At 31.6% G+C, this 18,194-nt stretch overlaps 1 protein-coding gene across 3 annotated transcripts in view; it reads right to left on the reverse strand.

The window, feature by feature from the left end:
• Nucleotides 1–8,799: 8,799 nt before the first annotated feature.
• Nucleotides 8,800–18,194, reverse strand: part of LOC132742817 (uncharacterized) — a 37,959-nt gene continuing 28,564 nt past the window's right edge. For 2 of the 3 annotated variants that reach the window (XM_060731306.1, XM_060731307.1), the window contains exons 6-9: nucleotides 16,970–17,140; nucleotides 13,872–14,242; nucleotides 10,965–13,208; nucleotides 8,800–9,066 (exon numbers count right to left, since the gene is read on the reverse strand). In XM_060731306.1, coding sequence (XP_060587289.1) covers nucleotides 8,925–9,066; nucleotides 10,965–13,208; nucleotides 13,872–14,242; nucleotides 16,970–17,140 — 2,928 coding nt within the window. In that variant the 3' untranslated portion in view covers nucleotides 8,800–8,924. Of the gene's footprint in view, nucleotides 9,067–9,676; nucleotides 9,880–10,964; nucleotides 13,209–13,871; nucleotides 14,243–16,969; nucleotides 17,141–18,194 lie in introns of all 3 variants that reach the window. The other variant, XR_009627486.1, reaches the window with a different exon arrangement.

The raw sequence follows: 18,194 nt of genomic DNA on the forward strand, positions 1-18,194 counted from the left end.
AAAACCTGGTTTCGTCGCATTGCGGCGCTTCTTGTTCTCTTTTGTTCTGTTTACAGTTAGATGGCCCCCTATCCCTATTCGGTAGTGGGGACGGACAAAGCGGCTACTATATGCTCACCCTTAGGGGAGCATAAAAATCTATTTACATCAGTGTGGTGACCTTGACCAAAAGTAGACCTTTACCAAAAGTTACCACCCAAGATGTCTACAAAATATTAAAGACATCAGTCATTTAATAAAGGCTGTATAAGCAAGACAGCACTGGTAACCTTGACCCCTTGTCTTTCCAAAATTACAAGACCACTGAAGGTCTATACCAATCAAACATGAACATCATCAATTAATAAAACCTGTTTAAGCAAAAGTGTAGAGGTCTATTTTGAGCAATGGTGACCTTGAACTTAGTGGCCCTAACTCATCATAAAGTTTGAGGATTACTCAAGGGATCTACTCACCAAATATAAAAGGCAACAGCTTGTAAATAAGGCTTCATAAGCAAATTGTTTCAATCCATTTCTAGCAAGGATGGTCTTGTTCAATTTACCCCCAAAGTTAGATAACCTCCAAAAGTAAGTATTATATAGGGAGATAATTAAAAAAAAAAAAGTTAGGCAGAATAATGGTTCTTGCATGGACACTGCACTTCCTATCACTGGCTGAAGATTTAATCAAGTTCTTTCAACATTTTTTATTCTCCAAACAAGTGCATTTACATTATAAAGGAATGCCATTCAAAATCTAAGTAATGTATTATGTAGAGTAATTGTTCTTTGACAATGCATTTCTTCTCACATGTCTATAATTATGAGAAATTTCAATGCATCATTGATTACTGTTTATACTCTGAACTATCATTATTTACTCAAGGGAATATATTAAAAAGTTATGGCATAGTAGATTTATTTCAATCTATAATCCAGACTAGAGCATTATAGACATCTACATTTTTCTTTTACTTTCTTCTTATTTTTTATTATTATTTTTTTGTTAATAGAACACATATATCATGCCTACTTCCTCATGTTGTCCTTTTTAAATTATAAACCACAGCTATTTTTTCATTTGCAAAATTTGTAAAGCAGAAATGTTATAATGGTGAAATATAAATAACTATTAATTACCAGTCTGCTGTTTGACATTTTTATGACAAAGGAAAACAAGAGGGCCATGATGGCCCTGAAATCACTCACCTGTATATAGGCCCCTAGGCCAAGGCCAATTTTAAACCAGGGGCTTTTATTTGACAAACTTGGAAGACACCCATTAGAAGATGTTTCATGATAAATATCTAAGCTCTAGCTCTTTGGGGTTTATATCAGAAGAGTTTTAAAGTTTTTACTATATACATATAGGGTAAAACAATACCCCCATCACAGAGGGGCCAATTTTGACCCCAGGGCTTTTATTTGAACAAACTTGGTAGACACTCACTAGAAGATATTTCATGCTAAGTCTCTAAACTAGCTCTTTGGGTTTTTTATAAGAAGATTATTTAAGTTTTTACTATACACAAATAAGGAAAATCAATGACCCCTGGGGCGGGCCAATTTTAACCCAAGGGCCCTTATTTGAACAAACTTGGTAGACACCCATTAGAAGATGATTCATGCGAAATATCTTAGCTAGATCTTTGGGGTTTTTAAAAGAAGATTTTTTAAGTTTTTACTATATACATATAGGGAAAAACAATGACCCCCTGGGGCTTGGCCAATTTTTATCCCAGGGCTTTTATTTGAACAAACTTGGTAGACACCCATTAGAAGATGTTTCATGCTAAATATCTTAGCTCTAGCTCTATGGGGTTTTTAAAAGAAGATTTTTTTAAAGTTTTTACTATATACAAAATCAGGAAAATCAATGACCCCCTGGGGTTCAGCCAATTTTTACCCCAGGATATTTATATGTACAAGCTTGGTAGACACCCACCAGTAGATGTTTAATGCTTAATATCTTAGCTCTAGCTATTTGGGGTTTTTAAAAGAAGATTTTTTAAGTTTTACTATATACAAATAAGGAAAATCAATGACCCCAAGGGGCGGGACCAATTTTGACCCCAGGGCATTTATTTGAACAAACTTGGTAGAAACTGACTAGATGATGTTTCATGCCAAATATTTAAGCTCTAGCTCTTATGGTTTTCTGAAAGAAGATATTTTAAGTTTTTTCTTTCGGATGCCATGGCTTGGAATTAAATTCTTTGAACAATTTTTAAAATTGACTACCAAAGGAACATTCCTGTGGAGTTTGGATGAAATTTGCTTAGCGGTATATGAGGAGATGTCGTTTAAAGTAAAAGTTTACGGACGGACGCCGGACGAAAAGCGATCACAAAAGCTCACCATGTCACTTTGTGACAGGTGAGCTAAAAATATTAACAAACACACATAATTGTTTAACATTTTTTATTGATACATAATAAAAATTTTGACTTAAGAAGTCAAAAAAAGCACAATAAAGCTCAAAATAACCTTGAACTTTGCTCAAACATGAACTTTTTGAACATTGTTCAAGAAATAAAACATAGAAATAAAGGCAGATGTGCAAAACTAATATATGATTTGATGTAAATAAATACAGGCTGTCCAGCACCTTCTAACAAAAAATTAGGGCAAATTTTAGGGCAATTTTAAAGAAAATTTAGGGCTAAAATTAGGAATTTTAAGGTAAATAAAGGAAATTTTAGGGCTAAAATTTGGAATTTTATAACTAAATTATGGCCTCAAAAGACCATGATAATTGGGCTCAACTTTACACATTTGATATAAAAGTAACTCACAAATAATGCTCTAGTTCAGTTATAGCACAGGTGTAACCAGTGTTCCATAGTCACCAGTGAAGGAATGGATTTATTGGTCAACTGCCTTTAAAAAGAGCTGAAAAACTACATTAAAACTTAACTAGAATGAAAGCATTTTCAAAGTTGTAAGTATCCCTGAACAACCAATATTCAATTAATTAAGCTATGATTAGCCAATAATAAATGGAAGGGGAAATTATGCTTTAGATTATTTTAGCTATAAATGCATTTCTTATTAACATTTATTCATTTTAAGGTTAATTGGTACATTTTCAACAAGTCTTGATCTTTCTTAAAAAAACAATAAAAACGATATGACCCACTCAAGTCATTCCCAGGAATATTTAAACTTATATTCAAACAGCAGGGTATACATCTATGATGAATTTGTTCAAGATAAATCAGGCTACTCAAAATTGTAGAAAATTTCACAACAGTGTCAGTTTATTCAATGATTTTCAACAGTTTTTTTCCAGATTTTAAAAAACTTACACTATATGTTTATTTGTTATAACATATGTTCAGTACATGTTAATGTGTACAAAAAGGGCAGCTGAAGGTGTTAAAATGGTAAAAGCATCCAATCATTACTGCCAGTTTACCTTACCCACTTTATAATAAGCAAATATAAAAACTTGTTTAGATCTGCCAGCTGGTATCACTTACAAAAGATCTGTTCCAGTCATCACTTGACAATAACTTGATTACAAATTAAGATTTTATTGATACGAACCCTTACATAAAGTTTGATGAAATTTAGTGGTTCATCATGTAAATAGTTGCTTTAAATACACCTAAGACTTAGGTAAATGGCAAAACTCTGTAGCCAATAAAAATGTAACTTCCTTGGAAATTTTTTTATCACAATTTTAAACAGGTCACTATTTTGATATAGTCAAAGTCGGACAATTTCCATTGTTCCATTTAAAACAAACAGTGTCTTATTATTTTTCTGATAACATCTGACAATCAAGTATAGCATTTCTACATACTAAGTAAATACAACATGTGACTTCATGCAATTTAGTCAGACATGACATCAGTTCCACTGAATGTGTTCGAATTTAGGTTGTGATTGAAACATGGTTGTTTCGTGATGTTTATCACAAAAGATAAAAAAAATAGGAATTTTAGTGAAAAAATAGGGCTTTTTTAGGAATTCCCTTTGAATTTTTCATTTTTTTAGGAATTTTAGCCAAACTGAAAAAAATTAGGATTTTTTAGGAATTTTAGGGACGCTGGACAGCCTGTAAATAGGTGATCTTGAGATCAAGCTGTGAGTTATTATGCTGAAATCTTTGCTGCTGATAACTAGACTGGACATTGCAGGAACAAATTCTTGTTTATTACAATTGTATTTTAAACAATGATATATGAAAGCATGACAGTGGTATTTATTTCATTCTGTGAATGAATGCAATAATTGTTACCATAAATTGAATAAATGATGGGCGACAGTGTTTATGTTACTTTGCCAGTGAGATATTTCTATATTTCACAAGATAAAATGCAGGACTGGTATATATTCGAGCATGTATCAACAAAAATGCCTTAAAAGTATATTATGTCTTAAATCTAACTTTTTATTAAAGACCAAAAAAAAATCTGTTTTGCAACAAAGAAACTACTGTCAATTATTTGTTTGTTTCATTTTTTACGCCTTTTTCCAACAGTATTTCAGTCATATAGGCAACTACTGTCAATTAAAATGGATTTTTCAGGAAACATTAATAACCTTACTGAATTAAGAATCATTTGCTTTGATGTACTGTCAATTAAAATGGATTTTTCAGGAAATACATCAAAGCAAATAAATGTTAATTTCAATTGCTGTTTAATACACGCGGGATAACAAGCTGCCTTTAATTACAAAACCACAGATATCCATTAAATATTGATCATACTTAATCTTAACTTTGACAATCTAGCTCAGATATGAAAACATACTGCTCAATAATCTTTATTTTATTTGCAAATAAAATTTGTTCGATTAAACAATGCCATTTTCTAAATGAAATAATGTCTTTTCATGGTGCTCTTTACGTGAACATTAATAACCTTACTGAATCACCACAAGTCAGCCTTAATAAATAACCAACATTTATCTGATCACACAGGCTCACAATGGATCCCACAGTGAAGTTTAGTTGAACTAATATCATCAATTTATATCATTTTTCTTCAGAGAACATTAAATATAAACAAATATAGTATTACAATGAGAAAAGCTGCTACAATTTGCACATCTGCCTTTACAGTTTAAACAGATCACAGTAACACTGATTGGTTTAAATGCTTAACAAATTACAACAACCACAGGACACAACTACCAGCATGATCAATCCAATAACATCATTAATGTCGACATCAAATTTTACATTTACTAACAGGTCAAAATTGCCAGTAAAGAGTCAGTTTAGAATGCCCATAACTTGATCAGAATAAAAACTGTTTTTCTATAAACATCTTGTCAACAATGTTAGGGTTGTCTTAGCTGTCATTTAAAGATGTGTTCACAGTTTACATAAATATAGAACCAAACATATGGTATAGTTTTCACGTAATGTTGTTTCCCAAAAATTGTTGAACATGAATGTCATGAAGAGAATAAACATTAAAGAGTTAAGATCAGTAACAATAAATAAAGCACTATGGAGTAAATACAGAGGAAATATCAACCTCAACAGTAACCATTTTACACTGAAAATACGTAGAATCTTCTTAATACATTGGTAAATTCTGAAGCAACACATATTAAATGTGTGTAACCTATTCAAGGTGACCTCCATACAGATATTCTATTTTTTGTCCATTGATATAACTTACAGAATGAGAAATTTAAAGCAGAAAAGAATTCTTACATTTCCATGACAATAAGATATCAATATTCAGGAAATTGCCTATCAAAATATGAAACAGATTCCAAATATAATCTCCCAAAATGTCATGTAGTACCCTATTGACCCCTTGGTATTGCCTACAAGAATATTCATGAAATTTAAAAATAAAAATATTGTTTTAACAGAAAAAAAGTACATAAAAATAGCAACTGATAAAAGAAGTAACAAGAAAAAAATTGAGTACAGACAAGCACTGTGATCTACTGACCATATAATGCCTTTGAAAAGTGGAAAGATTCTATGGCACATTATATATATACAACTAGTGAAATCAAATAACTAACAACTTGACATTTCCACATGTTAATAATCTGAAATAAGACATCTGTTTCAAACTTCTTGTCTCAGATTTCTCACCTCTAAATGTTATAAGCAATAACAGATTTCTAAGTCAAGGTTGTAAAAGGAATACCTGTAAATTAATAACATTTCATAATACCTGAAAGGTAATACGTCTGCTTTCATAATGTAAACCCTAGGAGTGTATGTCTTGTACAGATTTATAAAGGTAAAGGAATAAATTTGACTAACTTTGAGGAACCAACTCTAAACAATTAAGGTAAAACACAAATTTATATGTTACAGGGTGAAATGTTATACCTGGCTAGTAGGTATTCTATAAAATGTGCAATTGTGTTGGGTTTCATATCCTTACAATTTCATCTGAAAAGAATTTTAGCAAAAAGTGTCACTATCATTTAACAGAATGGAATAAAACATTCCTAACAAAATATTCAACTGCTGTTCTTCTAAGAAGCAAAGTTAAAGTTTGCCCTCAACCAGCAGGTAAAGGATTACAGTATTACAGGAATATGTATGGAACTGTTAGGTAATTGAACACTTGACTGTTTGACCTAAATGAAAATTTTCAGACTTTGTCAGAATTCTAAAGTAAGTATCCTATGTTAAATAAGTCAAGTATATACGCATAAAAATATAGAAATTTTTACCTTAATAAAAGAATGGTTACTGAGTTATTGACCCATATCTCTCATTGATGACTAAGTGACTAAGTTGTACACACTGGCAAGATTTCTTACTTGAGACCATAACATACACACAGCAGTTAAAAACTATCCGATTTTATCATACAAGTCTAAAACTATTTAAAACAGATTATTTTCACAACTTCTCGAAACACAAAAATCTATTAAAAAAATGCAAGAAACAAACAATGGTAATATCACTATTGAACAATAGTACATAGATCAATGCATTGTAATACTAATAAATAACCAATCATGATGATAGTGAACAGTTACTTATCTCATACCCTTAGCACTTAATTAATTTCCATACAATTTATGGCAAGATTTTAAACATTTAATACCCTTAACACGGCTAATAAGGTCAATTTTAACACTTACTGATATTGTATCAAAAATGACTGACCAATGAGATTTCACACGAGCTGTACATTTAAAACATGCAGCAAATAGTGAGGTATGCAAATTAGGCACATTAAAACTGCATAAAAGCTTAAATGCAACAAGGCTTTGATTGACAAAACAATTTTAGTGATTTATAGACAGGTATACACATTTATCTTTGATATTTGGGTGGTACATATTCTAAAAAAACTTCTACACATACAATTATACACTGTCTTAACATAACAGCTTCAATAAATAGATACCCATGTTTTAAAGTAGTTTTCTAGATTTTCAATTGTACCAAATTTCAAAGACAATTATTTATCAAATTCACCATAATGTATAAAGTAATACATGTAGTTTACAAAACAATTAGTGTGAAAAATTAAAGACATTTAGACAAGGAAAGTAAGGTAGATGAAGGGGAAACATGTGAGTGATTAATATAGCTTTATAAAGTCAGTGTACAGCAACAGACCCAACATACTACAAGCAGATAATATGATTGATCTATCAATTTTGGAATGCCTTCTTAAATGAAATCTAAATTATTAGACCAATGAAAAAATCCTTATCTCAAGATTGGAGAGGGGAAAAATGCAAGAATAATTGAGTAAGATGCTAAATCAATAATCTTGTTTTGCCAGGATTGATTGTTGTTACAATCTGTTCAGACTAAAGTTTTATTCAATAATTAATCCTGCAGATAGCTGTCTATAGTGCACAAATTTCAATCTTCTATACTTGTCATTATTAATGCAACGTGATCACATGGTAATTCAATACAAGATAAAAACATCATTTTATTTTAGACTGATTCTTAGATACTTGAAGCTGTGATATTACAAGTTTGCCTCCAGCAACAAGCAAAACATTTACTAATTTGAGAAATTTCAAATACTGGCATTTTTCATAACTGATTTTAGAATGAAAGTTTAAGATAACAAATTAGTTACACCAACATATGTTGTTTTTATGTTACTAACATCATTTCAGTTTTCAAAATCTACTTACAACCAACAGGTGATATCCAAGTTTGAGTGAAGCAATATAACATCTTGATTTTCTAGGCCCAAGAAAACCAAGAATAATGCCTCAGTCATTCAAAAATCAATAATTTAATCTTTAATTTAAAACAACCTGCAAAGATTTAAAGTGTCATTACCATTAAGAATCAGTTTAAGAAACAGAAACAAGCATTACTTAACACTTTCTTCAACTTATTAAATAAAAACTTGGTAAAACAATTAAAATAGAACGTCAACAAATATCAATTAAAACACCACATGGTCCTTTTTTAATGAAGTTCTTTACAAAAAAAATACACTGTTACAAAATATGCCTGATTTAGTGATTGCTATTCCTTATTTGTTAGGATATATCTAGCAACATTTTCAATTTTTTCCTGCCACTACTTAGACACTATAAATCAAAAATTGGCAACATGTACATAAGAAATACAGAAACAACGACTGTATAAAATGATACATGCATATCAATAATTAACATGTAAAAAATGTAGAAAATACCAAATTTGATTTAATTATTGACTTTTCCCTTACAACTAATTTGTTTCAACTAAAATCATCCTAGCTCTAGACAAAGAGAGATGGAATGAAGACAGATAGAAAATAGAGCAAGATATAATTGAGCCGCGCCATGACAAAACCAACATAGTGGGTTTGCGACCAGCATGGATCCAGACCAGCCTGCTCATCCTCGCAGGCTGGTCTGGATCCATGCTGGTCGCAAACGCACTATGTTGGTTTTGTCATGACACGGCTCATATATAAAATTGTTGTAGATAGATATAAACACCAGTCATTAATGAGTATATAGTATCAACAGTGAGCATTAATTATCTTCCTCGGAGAAATCATCTTCTTGTTTCTTTGTTGGACTGTCTATATCATCAATATCATCACAATGAACTACTTCAAGTTTGGCGTTCCGCAGAAATTCACCGGAGAAAACGTTCAACTGGGGCAGACACAATCTGTGCAAGACAATAAAAAAAAAATTATTATCTGATGTTCATATTCAGTTTATTTTACAATGATTAAATAATTTTTGAACACAACATCTACTTTTTTTTAACAATTTAATAAAATAAGACATGCATACTACAGAAATGCAAATTTGCTGTTTTTAAAATATTTCTGGTGTTAAAAAACCCAGACAATATCAAGCAAAAGATAATTGCACTACTCTCTTTGGCTGTATTGACACACGATTTTTTTTTCGCAAGCAATGCTTATTCATCAATTTCAGTTGCAAAGGCAGTTTGCCAAAGCAATTTAATTGTCTGTGAACTGCAACAGACATAAATGGCTTAGATTCTGCAGCTGTAAACACTCAAAATCCTTTACTTCATGTTTGCTCACATATTTGCAAAGGTACTTCACTGAATTTGCAAAGTGTTGAAAACACTCGTAAAGTTAAGGACTCAAACCCTCAAATGAAAGAAGAAAGCAATAGAATGCAAGCAAACTAATATCTGCTACACTTAGATACTTAAAAGCTAACTAAACATGCAAAGCATTGGAAAGTATTCAAGTTTTCACAATAAATAAAATCAAGCAAATACAAAAACAAAAATTCTTTACCTTTTACAAGAAACTTATGTCTCGCCCAGAGTTGATCATTAGCGATGAATCAAGAAATGATAATTGCACAAGACAAAAACACTAAACTGAACAAATATGGAGGTCATGTGACTTGGATTGATCATGTGACTAGTTACTGTGCTTGTGGCGAGGACGGAGAACGAGGACTTGAGTTTGCTGACGCCATTTTATACCGACGTCGCCTGCAACGAGACAAATATTCTAGTAAGTTGCATCCCTGGCTCGTTAAATTTGTCACAAGATATTCTTTAAATTAAAAAAATCATATCGTTTTTTGTAATGACAGTTAACACCTTTAAAGGTTTCAAAGCAGGTAGACAAGTTTACATACAACCTAGTCATATTATAGTTTTCACTTATGATAGTTCCGGAGCAAGTATTGTAAATTGACTCTAAAAGATCACTAGCCATGTGACCCTTTAATTTAGCCAATAATCTGTCACATGTGACCTCAGTGTCACAGAAAAGCTTGCTACAAAATAAATGTACAAATATATCATAGGTGCTTCAATTTACAATATGAAAGTGTACTCACAACAACAAAAAACAACATCAATATTTTTCTTAAATCACTTCTATTCTAAATATTTTTTTTTATTCTAAAGTTCAAAATGTATTAGCAACCTAGAAGTACAAATGCATTTAATCAGTTAAATATTGCAATAACTTCTTAACATTGTGGTCACATGCATGGCAACTGTCTGTTCTTTGATATTAAAATTCTGACAATTTAATCCCATGGTTTATTTAGATAATTATTATGTAATGAATATGTAAAATTGAACAAAGAAGCTGGAAGTCTGCTGAAGACATTTATATTATATTATGTGAAGTACATGAACTGAATGTTGCATTAAAAGGAATTTCAGTACACTCATTATTCCGGCATAAAATTATGATACTTAATACTTTTTCAACTATTAACTGTTATTACTATACATCAATCTTCAATTATATGCAATGAGTAGTCAAAATCTCTTATTTTTCCATAGCAAGTTGTAAGCAATGTGCTTAAATAATTTATTCAGTTTCAAAGAAATTATGCATAGTGCATACTTATTTGAATGTTTGTTGTTTTTTTTTAATAAAAAGTTGAACCTTAAGCATTAACAATAACTATATCCTTGACTCAAGTAAAATACTTACTACTCTGAAACTAACAAAACCACTGGAAATATACAACACTTAAGATTACATTTTCACAATATGTAAACATGAAAGAAACAGAGATAACAGGCTGCATAAAGCAATAATAGAAACTATTTACCTAGCTGAGTAAACAAGGTTCTTCTTTGGCGCTGATCCTTGATCTGGTGGTTTTGGTACTTTCTGGTTTAAATCAAGTGGTGGAACCGGTGTAAGATAATCTGGTTGAGAATTTTTGTTGTTATCACTCTTATCAACTCTTGGCGCTGAATTTGAACGTCTAAGTGCTCGTCTTTCTCTCCTTTCCTTATTCTCAGAGCGTTTCTTCTCCTCTTTTAATTTATTATCTTTAGTATCACTGTCTTTATTATCATCAACAACAATTGCATTGTTCAGTTTACTATCACTACTACTACTTGGCACTATATTAAAATGATTTTGCACTTTTTCTTCTAATGGTGATATAGCCGGTGTTGCACCTCTTGTCCGTATATGTTCCTCTATAGTCGTTAATGACTGTCTACGTTTAGTCTTATCTTCAGACCTAGAATTGCTTCGGCCTCTTTCTCTACCTTCGCGACTTCTACTTCGCGACCTCCTTTCTAATCCAGCAATATCACCATCAGATTTTGTCTTCTCTTTTAACAGTAAGTCAATAGGCTTTAACAAATGTCTAGACTTAGCAGGAGAACCACTTATATTACTATCAGACCTTTTATCTTTTGCAATTTTGTCCAGGCTATCTGAACTTTTTTCTTTTCTTAGATTAGAGCTAGACAACTTACCAAAATTTGACAATTTCAAGTTATTTAAAACAGCTAATTTTTTAACATCTGACAAACTTTCTTTGTCTTTTAAAGATGATTTAGAAGGACTAGTAGGATATTTTGAAGGGGCATTCATTCGATTTCCTAAGTCTTTTGTTAATTTGTCACTAACATTTTCTGAAAGTTGACTGGGTATGGTAAATGCATGAGGTATTGCAGAATAACTAGAAGCTTGACTTGTTCCTATGGCACTCCCGTCCTTACTTGTTCTTTCACTTCTACCCCGCGACCTTTCACTACCAACAGCACTAAATGAAAAATCTCTAGAATCTATATTTAAACTTTTTTCATCCATTTTTTCTTTAATGAAAATATTCATGTGTTCTTGCGGACTATCTTCTATATCATCATCTATAAATATCAATGAATTCCGCATTAACTTTCCATGATCTTTATCAGAGTCAAAGTACATGGAATTCCTCGCTATACTATCTAACTTTAAATCATCTTCATCTGCTAAAGTATTCATAAGATTCATTTTATTTCTAGACTTTGTAGTAGATTTATGCACTTTGCCATCTGCTCCAATGACCTCTTCACCTCCCTCCTCCTCATTATCACTGTTATCAGTACTAGATGCAAACCCTGACACACCTTGCCATTGACTAGCATGCGTGAAAGGTGCTGCACGAGTTGCATTTTCATCTACATTATCATCACCCATAGTGTGAGTTCTATCATCAGTTTGCATAATTGCAAATGTTAACTGAGCTCTGCTAATTAAATGCTCTGGAAAAGAATTTTCCACAATATTGCACGAAGGTTCTGACTGGCGTCTTGGAACTATACCCCTATCCTTTTCACTCATATTTTCTGGCACGCTAAAAGCTTTTGGTATTTCCATCCCATCTTTATCCCTACCCACTTTCTCAAAGTTTCTGACTAACTGTTTCACACTATGAGGTTTATGCTGAGCAGTTTCATTAATATCTGTTGCAGGTACAGCTTCAGGTACTTGTTCATCATCATTAGCACTTGATTTCTGACCTATATTCATTCCACCCCCAATCTTATTCATAGCACTTTCAAATCTTTCGATTTGTGGTAAAGTTCGACTTGGCTTTGATATAGCACCATCTTGCTTACTAGCACTTGTCTTTTCAGGTTGAACATTTTTAGCTTCAGGCTTTATCACTTCGTTCTCTGACAATTTAATAGACACTCCCGTTTCTAGTTCTTTTAAATTCTGTTTACTATCACTTGTTTTAAGAATACCCTTTAATTGTGTATCAAGTTTGGCTAAATCCTCACCAGCCTTTTCATCTTTATCTTTCTCCAGACCTTTGTTTTCATTTTCTTTATCCTCAATCTTTTCTTTTACTTTTTGTTCAGCTAAATGCTTTTCTTCTCCATCTTTATCATCTCGCATCTTCTCAGCTTCTTTCTCTTCACGAAGTTTGTTGTCCATTATTTTATATTTGTCATCATTGATATGATCTGCTTCTTTCATTTTTTTCAGGTTTTCTTCACCATCATTTTCACTTAAGTTCTCATCAATTACTTCCGTTGCACCATGGCCTGGAGGATACTGGTTCAAGCTGAAAAAATACATACATGAATAACACTCATGTTTAATTGATCAGAGTTAATTTGATGCTTAACTACAGGCAAAAAATAAGTAGAAAATTATAAAGATGATACTATGTGGAAGTTTATAGTCTAGCATTTTTACGATACTTTGCATTTGTAATGTCACTTTTCATTGTGCAATCCTGAAGTTTACATAAACTATATACACAGTTGATGAGTAATTTTGAGTAATTTCTTTCTTTCTTTTTCTTTTCAAATAAAGGAAGTTTGCTGTATCATAAATTCTTTATATAGATTCTTGACAGGTTATATGGCTGTATATAGGTGCAGCTTGGATTAAATATACAAACCACCATATATATAGGGTCATATAACCTGTCCAAAATCTTTATAACTAATAACTTAAGGTTTGAGAAAAGATATAATGAATTTATTTTCTATAAAACAAAAACCTTTGTCTCTACTGCAATGGAAATAAGTAAGGATAAAACCATGTTTTTATTACACTGCGTAAAGTATTCCTAGTATTAAAGCTTCCAAGAAAGCATTGATTTTGTAGGATTAGTAACCTACAGAACATATGCTATAATATTATGTACAGTAAATCATGTGCACATGGACCCTTATTAAACAGAAAAAAATAGGGGGATCAATTAATGTTGGTATCTTACCCAAAGCCAGGTGATTGTTTAACACCTAGGGGAGGAGAGGTAGTGGTTGTTGTGGTTATTGACCCATCAGCATAAATCTTCTCCCAATCAAATGGATCACAGTCTTTTATATTCTTACGCCTCATACACTGTTCAAATAGATTCTGTAGTAATGCGTAATCCGGCTTCTCAAAGTAGTCCAAGGAATTAAGATGTTCGAGGAAAGTTCGGAACTCAGATGGCATATTTTTAAGTAAAAGGGCGTGGTCATATTTTTCTTTCATAATACCGACTTGCTCCTTATCTTTGATTTTCCTCCAAGGTAGCTGACCGGCAAGGAACTCAATCAACATATAAAACAATGACCATAGATCATCATGTCGACCCATTTCCTGAAAATATGCAGGAGACATTTAAGATAACACTTTGTTAATTAATCTCTCTTACCATTATGTTTTTCGAGCAAATATCTTGACTAACAGAAATAGGATGGTGTGATCCAAAAGTTGGCAGCTAAATCAACAAACTGACTGAAGAATTATTTTTTAATACATAAATTATCTTGAAAACTATTCAAACTAAACAAGCATGGTTATAAAATTTAAATTCAAAACATCTCTACATCAATACAAACAATGTAGATATATAACATGAGAACATAAATATTCCAATTCTTACTTCAACCCATCTTACCTCCCTGTATGAAATTAAGTTTGATGATAATGTTCTGTAAAGTCAATCAATTTTTTAACTACAATCAGAACTTAAGACCTTTTTATGCATCCAAAAACATTACAAATGGCACTTGACATCTAAATGAAGTAGCAAATTAAAGCTCAAACAACCATTAAATATGCATACATTCCTGTAACAGATGAAGTTTTCATTGAAATTAACATTTGATACAACCATTTTATCTCCAACAATGGGAGAAGAATTAGAAAATCATGTTAATTTTACAGCATCACGAAATTTACTGAAGAAATCTGAGGGAATTTATCAATGTGAAATAATCAAATTCATTCCTATCTTGTTAAATTGCTACAGGCTTCTATTGAAATACATGTAATTCTCTATTTACAAACATTTATTTCATGATTTCCAGTGTTTTATTGTAATATATCAGATGATTATATTCTGATAAACCACTAGTGAAATTTATAAAATATAATTTTCACTGTAGCCGGACTATATCTGTATGCGGATGAAAAGAAAATCAAAACTGAATGGAATAACAGGCAAAAATAAATGCCGTCATGCGTAAATTTTGATTCTTTCGGAAAAGAAAATCGATGTCACCATACATTATGCTAAAAAAGTAACAAAATAAGAGAAATTTCACAGAACTATATTTCCAACCTGTTGATGTGACGTCATGATGTGATGACGTCACGAAGGAGAATGCGTGACGTTACGCGGCAAAATCAGTAAAAATTACTGAAAATCACTTAAAACGCATGAAATAAAAAGAAAATTTATTTGTTTTACATATAAGATTGAAATATATTTCATTCGTGAACACCAGCTATTATATTTTCACTCGTGGCTACGCCACTCGTGAAAATATTGCATCTGGTGTTCACTCAGTGAAATTATATTTCAATCTTACATGCAAAACAAACAAATATCCTCTATATCTTTTTTCATTCTTTTATATTTCTTTATATGAAACAATACTTTTATTGTTATTAAGGAAATTATATGAATTAATCATCTTCAAAAAAAAAATGAACTGTGATAAACATAATAAAATATCTGAGTATCGAACATTTCAATTGCAACAATGTTTGAGATAAAATAAACAAACCCCATGTGGACATGCTAATATCGATTCTAGTCTAATATGATCTTTAATGGATGTAAATTCTGATACAGGAAATGCACTCCTATAAAATTGCTGATGTCGGAACAAAGAAACAATAAAGATAGTTAAAATTGTCAATATTATTGCACTTCAGAGATGAGAATGGAGCCGTTATTGGTGTTAAGGCGCCATATTGATAATAAAGACAAGTAAAAGTCGGATATATAAATATCCTACATGCACAGCATCTATCATTATCCGGATGCTTTTATCCTGTACATTTTGATTGCTGCATGTAATCTTGCTTTCACATTAGTGGTATTACTACCAGCTTCTTTCTACCATATTAACACAGTAATTAATGTACCATATTACTACATACACAGTTATTAATGTCAAAATTACTGCCATAATTATTAAACAATATCAAATATACAAGTGCCATTTCTATTTAACAATTTCGTCAAATTATGATGATTTGGTATCATATTTACAAATTTGGTATCATATTTACACAGTATTTATGGTAAAATGCTTTGATGCCATAATTATGTACTAAAACAGCAATGTCAAATTCATTTTTGTAACCCTATATACCGGTATATAACAGTACAGTTAAAATGCCCAGTTTTTGAAGCTATATATACATCAACATCGCAACAACTTCTTAACAGAAAATATAGGACAGATCTCAATACAGAATAAGTTCCTTGTCTGTTACATGCTGCTTATATTACTTACAACTTGCAAACATTACGACAATGTATCAAATATTGAGGACTTTATTCTACGTCTTGACAAAAATATGATTTAAATATAAAATAACATATTTATAACACTTGTTTTATAACACTTATTAAGTAAGTACTCTTTATTTTTGGTGTGTTAACGTTTAATTAAAACTTCTTATTATCTAAAACACATGTAATCCAAGATGTTTATAAAAAGCCTGCACGAAATAAGAGATGTAATTTTCTCTAAATGCTCTCATTTTACAAGTGAAAATGTATTTTAAGCAAATAAGTAACCTAAATGAGATGAAACATGAGGGAAAAAGAAATGATGTATATTTATGTCTATCTGATATTAACTGGCAAACATCGAAACATCGTATCTTTATCTAGTTATGTAAGAATACATCAAGTTTCACTTGTTAAGTCTTTTTAGTTAACATATTTAAAACATTCAAAAAGTTCAAAGAATGATTTTTTCTCCCCCCCACCCAAAAAAAATAAAATAAATATTCTAAACTGATTAACGTATTACAGCAGAAAACATAGAAGTAACAAACTAAATTAACATGAAGTAAAATTACCTTATTCTTGTGTGCATTTACAGAAGCATATCTAACTGTTCCTCTAAACCCTGCAGCAGCTCTAGGGGGACGAACTTCACCGGTCGGGGTCGTGTACTGGCGGGCTAGACCATAATCTAACATAAACACTTTCTTGGTCTGGTTTTGTAATCTTCCCATGGCAAAATTAGACTGAAAATTAAAATAAGACGCAATTACCTACTACATGCAAACAATTTAATATCCCCTAACATTTATAACACTGCAGCATATATAACAGAGAACTATTCATTGAATCAATGGTAAAATGGTAAAATTATATTTCACATACAAATAAACATCTAATATAAATTCTTTGATAATCAGCAATATTTCTGATATAAACATATTTATAGTAAACCAACTTATGTAATATCCTAAGATAAGTTCATCATCTAACAACAGTGTCTCACAATGATTCCAGTAGAAAACATTATACACCCTTATTTGGATTTTTACCATATATGAAATCATGTGTTGCTGTTACTGGTTGTAATACATGTACTTATAATTCAACAAGATATGTTTGTAAAACATGTATGCCCCCTATCAGCAGCCAATTATTCATGTGATAAGGTAATTATGCATGACTTCTGACCCAGTGATCAAACAATTAATAAGGGTTATCAAGTATCTACTGGTCATGACCTTGACCTTTGACCCCTTGACCCAAAACTTAATAGGGGTCATCTGCTGGTCAAAACAAATCATCATACAAAGTTTGAAGCTCCTAGGCCTAAGCGTTTTTACTTAATTGATCAGAAACCGTTTTTACTTACAAGGTCAATGTGACCTTGACCTTTGACCCCTTGACCCCAAAATCAATAGGGGTCATTTGCTGGTCATGACTAATCACCATGCCAAGTTTGAAGTTCCTAGGCCTAAGGGTTCTTTTATTATTGATCCGAAACCGTTTTAACATACAAGGTCAATGTGACCTTGACCTTTGACCCCAAAATCAATAGGGGTCATCTGCTGATCATGACCAATCACTATGCCAAGTTTGAAGTTCCTAGGCCGAAGTGTTCTTTAGTTATTGATCAGAAACCGTTTTTACTTACAAGGTCAATGTGACCTTGACCTTTGACCCCTTGATCCCAAAATCGAAAGGGGTAATCTGCTGGTCATGAAAAATCACCATACCAAGTTTGAAGTTCCTAGGCCTAAGCGTTCTTAAGTTATTGATCAGAAACCGTTTTTACTTACA

Source organism: Ruditapes philippinarum, unplaced genomic scaffold, assembly GCF_026571515.1.
Source record: "Ruditapes philippinarum isolate M1 unplaced genomic scaffold, ASM2657151v2 ctg57_1_1_1_1, whole genome shotgun sequence".
NCBI lineage: Eukaryota > Metazoa > Mollusca > Bivalvia > Venerida > Veneridae > Ruditapes > Ruditapes philippinarum.